Source organism: Homalodisca vitripennis, chromosome 5, assembly GCF_021130785.1.
Source record: "Homalodisca vitripennis isolate AUS2020 chromosome 5, UT_GWSS_2.1, whole genome shotgun sequence".
NCBI classification, from domain to species: Eukaryota; Metazoa; Arthropoda; class Insecta; order Hemiptera; family Cicadellidae; genus Homalodisca; species Homalodisca vitripennis.
Genome location: NC_060211.1, coordinates 134,644,036 through 134,657,458, shown reverse-complemented (window position 1 = coordinate 134,657,458; position 13,423 = coordinate 134,644,036). Strand labels below are relative to the sequence as shown.

Genomic DNA, 13,423 nt, shown 5'->3' with positions numbered 1-13,423 from the left:
ATCAGAGCTGTGAATGTACAGACTTAATGTTTATGACATAAGATTGTGATCGATGCCGTAAGGGGTGCACACGGTTAATATTTATGAAGTTAGATAGTGCTCAGAGGTGTGAGGGAAGCATGGAAAAAATATTGTATTCAGGGCTGGGAGGGCTGCACGATTTTAATATTGATAAATAAATATGGTAATCAGTGGAGTAAGGTCTGAACAGAGTTACAACTGATTAAGATAGATGGTAATCAGAGCTGTGATAGCTGAACATTGTTAAACTGATGAAGTTAGATAGTGCTCAGAGGTGTGAGGGATGCATGGGATTAATATTAGTGAATCAAGATGGTGTTCAGAGCTTTGATAGCTGTACATTGTTAAAATAATGAAGTTAGATGGTGCTCAGAGGTCTGGGCGATGCATAGGATTAATATTAATGAATCAAGACTGTTTTCAGAGCTGTGAGCTGTACAGGATTAATGTTTATGAAATAAGATTCTGATCAATGCAGTGTGGGGTGCACAGAGTTAATATTGATGAAGTTAGATGGTGCTCAGAGGAAGGAGCGATGCATCAAATTAATATTAATGAATCAAGATGGTTTTCAAAGCTGTGGTAGCTGCATGAGTTAAAATAATGAAGTTAGATGGTGCTCAGAGGTCTGGCCGATGCATGAAATTAATATTAATGAATCAAGAAGGTTTTCAGAGCTTTGATAGCTGCACAGAGTTAAAATGATGAAGTTAGATGGTGCTCAGAGGTCTGGGCGATGCATGAGATTAATATTAATGAATCAAGATGGTTTTCAGAGCTGTGATAGCTGCACAGAGTTAAAATGATGAAGTTAGATGGTGCTCAGAGGTCTGGGCGATGCATGAGATTAATATTAATGAATCAAGATGGTTTTCAGAGCTGTTATAGCTGCACAGAGTTAAAATGATGAAGTTAGATGGTGCTCAGAGGTCTGGGCGATGCATGAAATTAATATTAATGAATCAAGATGGTGTTCAGAGCTGTGATAGCTGCACAGAGTTAAAATGATGAAGTTAGATGGTGCTCAGAGGTCTGGGCGATGCATGAGATTAATAGTAATAAATCAAGATGGGGTTCAGAGCTGTGGTAGCTGCATTGAGTTAAAATAATGAAGTTAGATGGTGCTCAGAGGTCTGGGCGATGCATGAGATTAATATTAATGAATCAAGAGCTGTGATAGCTGCACAGAGTTAAAATTATGAAGTTAGATGGTGCTCAGAGGTCTGGGGGATGCATGGGAATAATATTAGTGAATCAAAATGGTTTTCAGAGCTTTGAGGGTTGCACATTTTTAAACTGATGAAGTTAGATAATGCTCAGAGGTGTGAGGGATTCATAGGGTTAATATTTGTGAATCAAGACTGTGCTCAGAGCTGTGAGTTGTCTTAATGTTTATGAAATAAGATTCTGATCAGTGCCGTGAGGGCTGCAAAGAGTTAATATTGATGGAGTTATATGTTGCTCAGAGGTGTGAGGGATGCATGGGATTAATATCGTGTAAAGAATTGTAAGGGCAGCACGATGTTAATATTGATAAAGAAATAATGTAATCAGTGCAGTAAGGGCTGAACAGGGTTGAAACCGATAAAGATGGATGTTAATCAGAGCTGTGATGAAGTAAGATTATGGTAAGGTCAGTGAGGGCTGCACAGGGTTAATACTGATAAAACTACATGGTGATCTGAGCTGTGAGGAAATCACAGGGATAATGCTAATGAAACTAGATTGTGATCGGTGCTGTGGGGGAAGCACAGGGATAATGCTAAAAAAGCTAGATTGTGATCGGTTCTGTGAGGGAAGAACAGGGATAATGATAATGAAGCTAGATGGTCATCAGAGCTTTGAGGGAAGCACAGTGATAATTCTAATCAAGCTAGATTGTGATCAGAGCTGTGAGTGCAGCACAGGAATAATGTTAATGAAACTAGATGGTGATCAGTGCTGTGAGGGTTGCACGTTGGATGGGAATAAGAGAAATAGGGTTAATGTTGTAAGATCAAACCTATTGAATGATCGAAATTCTTTAATATTTATTGAACTGCACTTGCGAAAATATTCACGGATCACTGATAACGGGAGGTTATGTTTGCAAAGCAGAACTCAATAGAATTGAATCTGCTTTTGCCGAGTGATCTTTGATACCAAAAGCTCTCCTTTTCAGTTCATCCTTGAAATTCGATATTCACTGTGTTGGATGCTTTCGTGAGGCAAAAATCAAATACTACTGCAAGGTTTGGGTTTATAATTTATGCATAGTGTTTCAATAATTGTTAAAACTTTACTATTTTGAGTTTTACATTATTCTGTACTATTAAATAGCTTTTGATGTTTATAATGCAATATAACTTATGTTATGGATTATAAAAAATACATGCATACACACGTAGACATTTGGCGATGTTAGTATTGTTATTGTAATAAAAAATAATCCATGATAATGTAATTCATTGAGTACACTTTTAACAAAATCCGTGTATGAGGGGTCCGGTTCGAAACCAAAAATCTTACAACCGATACCATTGAAAATTTTGAGTTATTCATATAGTTTTTGTCTATTAAATCAGCTGCATAATATAGTGGAATCAGAAAGAATCAAAAGTTTTCCCAGGGAAATTTAATGTTTAAAGGTTACCTTAGATGCAAAAACCGATATTTCATTAATGTAGTTAGAATAAAGAACAGGCAATTACGACCCACAATCAGAAGTTCGAACTGGGTCATGTCATATCACCCAGCTGACATCTGTCTTATATACCAACAAAACAAAATCATGCACTTTGATTAGGATTATTACATTATGTCATTATTATTACGATAAACTTTCATCGGTAGCAAAGAGAGATAAATGCGAATTTTAATTTTAGTTCCTAATTTTCTTATTAATATAATTCATTAAGATCCTATTTCATTGTTTCCAGTAGTCTTATCACACAAATATGTCAAGAGGTACTATTTTTGTTCTCCTGTAACATTTTTATGTCTTTATAAAATTAATATTGATTTTAGATTCCTCATGTATTAAATTATGTCTTGTCAAATATCTTATAAATATTTCATTTCACCTTATTTTACAGGTTATAGAACTGAATGTATTGACATAAAAATACAATAAGTAGTCCAATAAATTTCATCCATCGTTTAAAAATAATAAGCAACACTAGAAGGGCAGAGAATTGTTGAATATATCTTAAAAGTCCTGCTGATATGGTTTTCATTGGTCTTACGTTCATTATTGGCTGGGTGTAAGTGGAAACTCAGAGTAGATGATGGGGAACCACTTCACAACGACTGAATTAATTGATTGAGCCACAACTTGAATTATACTCCTTACACGAGGAAAACACTAATAGAACTTTTTGTTTTTAGATTCAATTGAAATTGATTTCTAAGGTGAAAGGTATATTATAATAATTTAATAGGGATTCTTTAATATTGAGTATTACTTACATCATATTTTGAATCCTTATCCCGTTTCAAGCTCTTAGAATATCTCATTCCTAATTATACCTACCTAATAATTTTTTTAATATTATATAATATTTTAATTTTTGTAACATATATCGATGGGAAATGTCCGAAATTCTACTTACCTTTTAAACCTTAAATCATCAATAACAAACTTTAAAGAAAGGGTATACCCAACTGTTTATTTGAGAATAAAATTTACTCCTGGCAGTGATAGAATAGAAGTAGATTTCATTTACGACTGGTATTTTAAAACAACAGACAATTTTATGACAAAACCTGTTGATGCCTACCACCTTAGAATTTTAAAAAATAAAAACATTTATTAACACAGATGTGGTTTCAGAATTATTTAAACGTATTTTCAAACTACTGAATTAAATTATTCTTACTTAAAAATAACCAAACACTATTTGTTTCGCAAATTAAAATGAACTGCTTGGATACATTACAACTAAAACAAATAATTAATCCTGTAATTTCTATTTTTAAAAAATGGCTTTCGAAGTTTTTTTAAAAGTTTTTGATATAATTGTGGTAGATTACGCTCTAATCGGGTAGAAATTACGATGGTTATTGCGCACATTCACATCCACGAAATAGCTATATACTGTGTTATTATATAATGATAAAACTATTGAACCATATGTCATATTAAACACCCTAGAGATTAAGTAATTAGAGGTCGTTTAAATTCCATACATATAATAAGAATCCTACGAGGCCTCATTGCAATCGTGTCGTTGATTTTAATTGGTATATTATCTCCAAGGGGATTGTAACACTGGAACTACATTTGTATATATGAAGTTCTTAATTGATGTAATTATTTAAATTTATTTATTGTTACGTGAATATTTTATAAAATGCAGCTTCCCACCATATAGGTCGATTACACCAATTTATATAGCTTAAAAATCACTGCCATTATAACTTTTACAGGTATTTTCTGAAGACGATGTGGCAATCTTCAAAAAGGAGTTCTTGATTAAATGTGTTATCTACAGGACATTGCAGTATTGGAATCATGTTTTGGTTGTACTCTGTTAGTGGAAACATGAACTAATCAGACATTGTACCTCGTCCGTGTGTTCAATGCTTGGGAGTTGTCTAGTTTTTGAGTCCGATATGGCTAATAAAGCTCTCTCCAATTTATACTGTTTTGTATTCTCATTTCATCCTACAGTTTATATCGTTCTTTTCTTGTATTAAACAATTTTAATTAAAGTAACTACAAACCTGATTTCTATAATTAAAATTATTACAAACCTTTACTAATATATACAATTAATTTCTCCACTAAATCTTGTCACACTTTTAAATAGCTTTATTTACTAAGGAATATACAGTATGAAAAGAATATTAAAATATGATTAAATAGTACTTTAAGTAGTTTTGTCAGTTTATCTGGGCTCAGCATAAACACCATGATTCACCCGCAGGCATCCAAGTGAACTTTGATCTCCTTCCATACAATCATCTAGACTTCTGGAGTAACAGATTCAATCGCACTCTGATTGATTTGTTGCATTAAGTGTTCAATATTTTGAATGTGTTCACTATTAACTTGACTAACGTTGCAATTAAACACAAAACAAAACTTTGCTACCCATAAAAAGACTAAAATTTTATACAGAGTGATTCCGATAAAATTTCCTATTTTTCAGCGTTCATAGAGGATTTGAATACAAACATTTTTTATCTAGTACAAATAGGGTTGAAAATGTTGAGTTTCCAAGAAAATTAAGAATTTCTGAAAAGCCTCCTTGGAGGCAATATGTGTTCCCTTTGAGATTCGGCCAAAAATGCAAATGTTGATATAACATTTCAGTGTAATAATTATGTTAATTACTTTGTGTTTATCTTGTGTTACTTTATGTTAATTTTTGGTGAAATATTTGTTGAAAGTTTAATTTCCAGGTTTATAAATTCCGTTCTTTTTGTGAGCTACTAGACGCTGATTACAGCTTCCTTTTACTTTTGTCACTGCAGGAGCATAATGACGACTTCTGGGTAGCTTCAACAAGGGAATGTTTTATATTTATATATTTATGTTGTCCTTGTTTTTTAATATTAAAAATTATTACTATCGGTTTTCTTAATGATTACTAATTGACTTATTAGCCAACTATACAACTTAAGAAACCTTGGTCCCCGTTAAACATATGACTACACAATGCTTTTTTACAAATACTCGCATTGTTTTTATATTTAAATGTTTCTGCCATTAAATACTGGCTTTAAGTGTTTAACAACCCTAACTTGTGATAACTCGTTTAGTAACTTTGTAAGTTTCTAAACTGTAACCTTAAAGTAACAAAAACAAAACTAGCTTTTTTTGCCCTGAATCAGTTTTATTAACAATTTTGCTCTCTTTTCGCATTCAAGATTTGTGTACACCGTATAGTGTCTCGGGTTCCCGAGGCTGACGTATGCTCTCGAAACTGATACAAAATATTACAACGTTAATGATACTATTATATTATCAAATAAAAGTTTAATTGTAATAAATAAAAGACAATAATACATTTTAAATTGAATCATTTATGTTTTTATACAGATAGATATAAATCGTCCTTGTTATTAAATGAACAGTACGCTAATCACGTTACCATTTTTTTTAATTTTTAATAAATACTATATATTATTTATTTTCTTAATTAACAAGTTGTTATTGAAATAAAATCTAAGTAACCTATAGAACAAAGTTGAGTTGATCATTGACCCCTTTATTTCTAAGATACGTATGGAATATCGTAATCATTTCGTGTGTAGACTCTATTTTCATGAAAATAGACTGTAGATGTAATAATTTACAAAATTATTAATCCAACATAAATGTGATAAAAATAGCAGTTTTGCAGACTAGGCGTACTATGAGAGTCATCAGCACAGTGACGACTCAGGTCGGGCAGTGTGTGTAACGATGTGTGCGCGTTCGAATGCAATCGCCGGCTTGTAATCCTCTGAGGGTCTTGAGACGACGGAAAACTATATTTTGTGATATATGGACAGAAGTATATATGCACTCTAGGTCTATATATATAATTATCATTATTTGTAGGCTGTATGTAATATGTTATTGGTTCATTTTTTAAAGTGGGAAGGCAGGGTTGTCCATATTTTAGGTAAAAATCTAAGTAGCTTACCAGATACGCACGTGGCTCTAGTGTAATTAGATTCCTTTATGGTTATCTTTGACCCTTGTGTTCACAGTTATCCATTGAGACTAAAATCGTAAACTGCCAAATTTGTTTTCTTCTTAACTCTGTCCTCTCAAACAAAATATATAACTTACTTTATTTTGCAGACTAAATGTAGATCCAAAACTAAGTTTATTTATTTATTTATCCATCTTATTTTTAGTGTAAACTATTTAGACTTGTTCTACATTTCCCAATAGCCAAATTTTTTTAGAATACAATTAATGATAAATTTCTATTTGTGTTAAAGTTACATTTTTCATGTTGGTATCAATGGAATCGTTACCCGTACAAAACTGTACTGTCTATTTTTTATTTCTTGTATCGACTAGCTCATTCACGTGTAGATCCATAACACTGTTTTAGCTTCTTCTACTATCTGAAACTAAATTCCTTTATACGTTAGAGTCACTGTTTCTGTAGGCTATGTCAAAGTTTCTTTTCTGCGATTAATTAAAACTGCAATATGAGTTATCATGGAGGCGTTGAAAAGGAGTATTGTTTGTTAGAAAATGAAATGAAGCGCTGTTTTGGAGAACATCTTGTGCAATATAAAGGGGGAGGAGTAATTACGTAAATAACTCACTTCAATTAATGTTGGATTTCTTTAAAGCAAAAAATGTTTTTATTGTCCACCCACAAGAATAATATACCAAGAAGAGGAGGTGGGTTTAATAATATTTTTTATTTATAACTTGGGATCTCTCTTTCTCTTTTACTCCAGCCCTGCTACGACTACCATCTACGGAATGATATGGGTTTAACGCTACGTTTTTCTTTTATACCTTTCTAGATCAACAATATCAGCAAAATCGAAATGCCAAAACATAATAATAATAATGCAAGGTAGAAGTAGGTCACTCCATTCTCATGTCATAGAAAACATGTTGCATACATAATTTAAGGGCTATACCTCATTCTATTAGACTAAATGTGTTGCTAATTTACGTTTTAAGTGTCTTATGATTTTATTCAGTTTTCTTAAAATTTATTTATTTAGTTACTTTCTTGGTTATCCATTATGTAAAAGGCCACCTCTAAATTCCACAGGGTGACATTCATTATTATCAAGCTCGATGTTGCCTACATAGACATTGTTCATCAGCTTCATGCAAATTGTCAAGTCTATTAGTTAGTTTGTTCTTGAGACATAGTGCGGACAGACGGACAGATCGGATTTAAATTGTTCCAACCCCTTTAGTTATTACTTTAGCTAACACGTTTGTTATTTTTTCAGGAATTTAAATGAATCTTTACATCCACTTCAATTAGTTTTTTAATTTAGGATAAGATAAAGAGAAGCTAAACGTTATAGTGTTTGTTTACTGATAATTGTAAGCCCAACGACCCTCCCTAAGGTCATCCGAAGGGAAAAATCCTGTGACACCAAGAAGAATCGTGGTCAATATTTTAACTTTTAGGGTTCATTGATTTGCATGATTTCTTCAGGGAAATCGTTTATTAGTCTGACACTCACTTGCGATGATAAGTTTTCGAAAGTAGTAGCTATGTGTCGTTCGATACGGAAGATCTCAGCCTCTTGTGTCATACTACTGACACACATCCTTTCCCTATAGCAACTCACATCTGAATTGGCAGTATAGGATGATATCTGGTTAGCGTTAGTGGAAGTAACTCAATGATGATATTTTTATATTAATCACTTAATTTTAATTTAGATGTGATCAGCTTGCTTTTGTATTCTAAAGTACTGAGTAGAATTTATATTTAGAATAGCTACCACAAAACCTCAAACCTTAAATAAAATGTTAATACACTATACTAAAATAGGCAAGTCCAACGAGCAGAACGTTGATAGGTTATGTAAAACACAGATTCGTAATGCTTTTGTGTTGAGACAATGCAAACTTTGAGAAAACTCGGTCAATATTATTGTGCAAGGTCAGCAGTTTCGATGAAAATCCCCGAAAACGTTTTAGGCTCAGACTCTTCTGAGACAGTCTTGTATACCATCACAAATAGGTTGTCGTATATAGAAGTTCATTGGCCCACACTACATTTGGAGCGGATTGGCTACAAATTTATTTTGAGAAAATGTATAGTATAAGACCTTATTTTCAACATTTTTTCATATCGATCATATCAATAAGAGATAACTGTCATAAAACTGGGTACGTATTGAAGGGTCGACATTACGGTCAAGTCTTTACTCCTCGTAATGCTTTCCTGTGGAATTATCAAACACGTTTTTACGACAATATCACATTTAAAGTTACCTTATTTGTAGTAAGGGAAGGATAAAGCGAGAAACACTACACTCTAAAAGAGATATAGCGATTTCCGATACAACCATCTTAATGGTATTCGAAGTTATCACTTTAAACTTAACAGAGGAAGATAACAATCTTTGTAGTGTTCTCAATGTCTTAGCATAATTTCTTTTTATATCTGAAGTTATTTTTTATACATTTATTTGCAAAACCTATATTACCTTTTAACATACTGTTGGATTTAATAAACTGATTTTTATAATTCTATCTTAATTAGTGAGGTAGCAGTTCATATCCGCAACTTACTCGTAGACTAAAAAATAATAAATCTAGGTTTTAAATTTTTGCTTTTCATTTTAAACCGATTTTTTTAAATGTATACACTATCATTGTAGTGATTATCAGCATTGAAAACAACAATTAAAGGAATCACGTACATATACATCAAAATATCTTATTTTTGAGTTTAAATACCAATTTTACTGAAAGTATAGCGTTTAATGTACAGTAAGTAAACAATTTGTCTATTACGAATACAAATCTTTATTTAAATTATCTTAGGGAATTAAGAAAGCACATACAAGTTAATATTTGTTATATACAATTAGTGTTTAACAAATAGACTTAAAATTTGTGTTTAAATTTGAGGATCACATTGATTTATAAACTAACTTTTGAGGTTAACCAGCCTTTTACTAAAAATAAACCTTTTATACTAATTAATCCTATCCTAGTCACAGTTATAACTATATTTTATAATTGCTTATCGGTTCGCTTGCTTATCAGTGAACAAATATAAATGTAATCCCAATATTAGTGTTGTTTCAGATAGTGTTCGAATTTAAACATTTTGAGATTTCCAGATTTATTAATCACTGAGGGTATTGACAACCATTAACATAATGTTTCAAAATGTTATAAAATGACACCAATTGTTAGCGAAAACACTAAAACTGATGTATGAGTAAAATGTATAAAAACATTGCAATGAAGCGATATAGACTCATTATTACACATGCAATGAAATATTTAAAACTACTTTTGTTAGGAACGCAGTACTAGGAAGCTTTTTTTCATTTTTAAAGTTCGTGTTATAAAAGTTAAATACGCCTACAAACCAGTAAACGACGAAAGAATATTGTATTTTGACATATTTTTTAAATAAAATAGTACATTTGCCAAATATTTGATTTTTTCTTTTTAACCACACTCTTAGTAGTTCAAAATAACAGATTGGTATTTTTGATGCTCTACTGCTCAAACGTGATCAAAATATAGTTAAAACAAATGATAGAATAAATAACACATTGTGTTTAAAGGCTTGTGTTTGCTCATTGAAGTATTTATAGTATTAATGTTCCTAAAAAACAAATTGCTTGTATATAAGATAATGGATTATAGGAAGAAGGAGGGAAAGTGTTTTTTATCTTCTACTATTTTTCGTATAAGAACTAATGTGTGGTGATTAATTACACCTATGTATTTACCACAAATATACACCGAAAACCCAACACGAAAAAATATCTAATGGGAATAGAAAATATGAAAAATAATTGTCACTTTTGTTATATCTTCTGCTTATTTGCACGTGATAAGACAATGTCCCTAAAATGCCTCAATAACCGTGATTTGTGCAGTCTGAAAATTGAGGCAAAATGGCATTTGAAAGTAAAAAGAAATGTTACTTACTGTTGTAAACTGCATTACTATTGGGTTAAAGCATAACAAAATATTCAGTAACTCGACAGTTAAAAATTTCTACCGCATTAAGTATATAGGCATGAAGTTATGTTTTCCTTTTCTTTACAATAAACACGCCATGATAAAGTACCATGATTACTGTAGGTGTTTCCATTTGTATAAACAAAAATATGAACTAAAAAGGTCTAAAACGGAGCACCAAAATAAAATCTAAACACTTCTTTACGTGAATAGCTGGAGATCCTTATGACAAAGGGAATATCCGGTTTCCATTAGTTCCACAGCACGTAGCATATAAAAAATGGATTTATTACAAATTAGATCTGTAAATTCTTTGTAATAATTTTATATATTGTAATTTTCATAGAGATTGGGTCATATTAAAATAAAGGACACAAAGAGCATAATTAAGATTTAGGTGTCACCAAAATATCTGTAAGTTTAACTAGTTTCTTGTTTAATACAGAATCTTTAAAGAATGACTACATTTGATACACATGCTCTGATGAGGTCACTACTATATAGTTAAAATTAATCGTTAATTATTTTTGAACACATCGATGTGATAACTTACCTTATGGTATTGTGAAAACCTCAGTTTGCTTCCTAAAATTACTACAAACACGGTGAATTCTCAGGTCTTGATACAATTTGGTATATAAATACAAGTAAATTTTGATTTATTTGGTAAAGATTTAACTAAATTTTTCACATACAGCTGTAAAATATTATAGAATTGAAACGGGAATGAGCTGTCTACACAGGCTTAATGTAAGGGATTTGTAGAAGATTTAAACTTCGTACTACGGGCGGGTACTATGAAATATGTGTTATCAGTTGAGAGTTCCAGGCAAGATCCTGCCTACCTGTGAGAACTCGAGCTCTTGAGGTCCATACAGCCTAGTGTATACCTAGTCGCACCGTGCTGACAACACCTGTAGCGCCCTAGCACCCGCAGAACGTACTACACTCACAGGAGGCAACACCCGGTATCTGGGGAGGCTGGCGGCCCACTGACTCGCCCGCTCGCCACCCACCCCTTATACCGTGTCAGGGGAGGAAAGGGGCGAGCATCCCCCTTTCCAGAGATGACACTCACACCTACCGCTTGCTCCTGGGTGGAAATATAATTGTCAGCATCGTCCGTCACTGTCTCTCTTCTTGAGATTGTCCATAGCCCAGTAAATACAGGGCTTCTGTCGAAAAAATTCCGGGAAAGCAAGTATTTATCTCATTTGGTATGCCGTTATAAAACATATATTTTTTAAAAGCCCCGCCTCTTTTCCTGTTTACTCTCCGACCCTCTTCAAAGATTAAAAGTATAATTTTGTACTAAATCTCGCATAAAGTGGTTACTTTGTCATAGCGGGTTGGTCCTGTACGTTTCTAAATGTTGCCTTGGAAGCTTATTAGTAACACAAGAAGTACCTCATAGGCTACAATGTTATAAATTGAGGCAGGGAAATAATTCCCCAGACCTTAACACGTCGTCCATGTGAATAATGTATCTCATTTGTAACTAGTAAAACCGAAGTTTTATTCTATATTAAATTTTACAATTTTATTTATCTTACAAAAATAAATAAATCTTCTCAAATTGCAGTAATTATGGCAAAATAATTCACCAATTCAATGATTGTATCAAATATATCGCACTTTATGTTCGAAAATTCATTAAATAATAAAACCAGAGAAATATGTTTGAGCCATTAGAGGCATTTTTATTTATAAAAGTATATAGATTTCGTGATTAAAGCACGTATAGTAGATTTCGTATTATTGAGGCACTTTAGATATAATCATAAACAGGCGCAGACGCATCTTTGGTTGGAATTAGACGTGATCGCTAAAAGGTATATTATGGAGTGTGGTCTCAGCAGTATGATCGGAGGTAAAGAAAGATATATGTTCAAAATAAATATATAACAAAACAGAGAAAATGTTTACTATATTTACGTAAAATGTATTGTTTAACGACAAGCATTGTTGCTCCATTTTACAGTGTTATGTGTGGCTAAGAAACGATTCTAATCTACAACAAATTCAGTTAAAAATTAATCAAAGAAGGCTAGTGAATAACAGTTTCAAATGCAACAACAATCTTCTTCTATGGTCAACAGTGCATAATAGTTATATAAAACAAGTTCCCAACTCACTTATTACTAATTCTCCAACATACCTTTATTTATATATAAATAGATATATGTAAATGTATATATTACAAAAAAGGAGTTTTTGTTTCGATGAGTATACATATATATATAAAACATGTATTAGAAAGTGTAAAATTTAGAAAAAATAATTTTTAATGTACAACAATTTCATGAAAGATTATTATTTGGTTTTATAGCTAAACTTTTAAGATTTTACATCAATTTTCAAAAATTAACTTCCAAAATTTCTTTAAAGAGACAATTATTAAAAATTCACAAAAAATCTGTTTAAAACTGTAAAAGTATGTTTTCTACACTACAAGACGTTCTATATAATCAAGCCACAGGCGATTATCAGTTTACCACAACCGCTGTAACCTCAACGCTTGCTTCCCTGCTGAATATTTTATCTGGACATCTGGATACACACGATTTTCTACATTTATTCCAAGGAACCTTTTAGTCTACTCATCATTCAATAGCACATCATATGACATGTAGGATGAGTTTCAAAATAAGTTAAACTTAGTTTTTTTCTATTCCATGAGCCAAACCAGGACTAAGAATATCTTTATAAACTAATAACTGAAAAATGATTTAAATCCATATAAAATCCAAGTTAAAACTTTTATCAGATGACAAATATTAG

The 13,423-nt window shown here is 31.9% G+C and overlaps 1 protein-coding gene across 2 annotated transcripts in view; it reads right to left on the bottom strand.

Moving 5' to 3' along the window:
- The window catches only part of LOC124362911 (tetraspanin-18-like), a 58,425-nt gene extending 46,803 nt beyond the window's left edge, over positions 1–11,622 (bottom strand). For both annotated transcript variants that reach the window (XM_046817799.1, XM_046817801.1), the window contains exon 1: positions 11,488–11,622. In XM_046817799.1, the coding sequence (XP_046673755.1) occupies positions 11,488–11,516 (29 nt within the window). In that variant the 5' untranslated portion in view covers positions 11,517–11,622. The remainder of the gene's footprint in view (positions 1–11,487) is intronic.
- Positions 11,623–13,423: the final 1,801 nt, after the last annotated feature.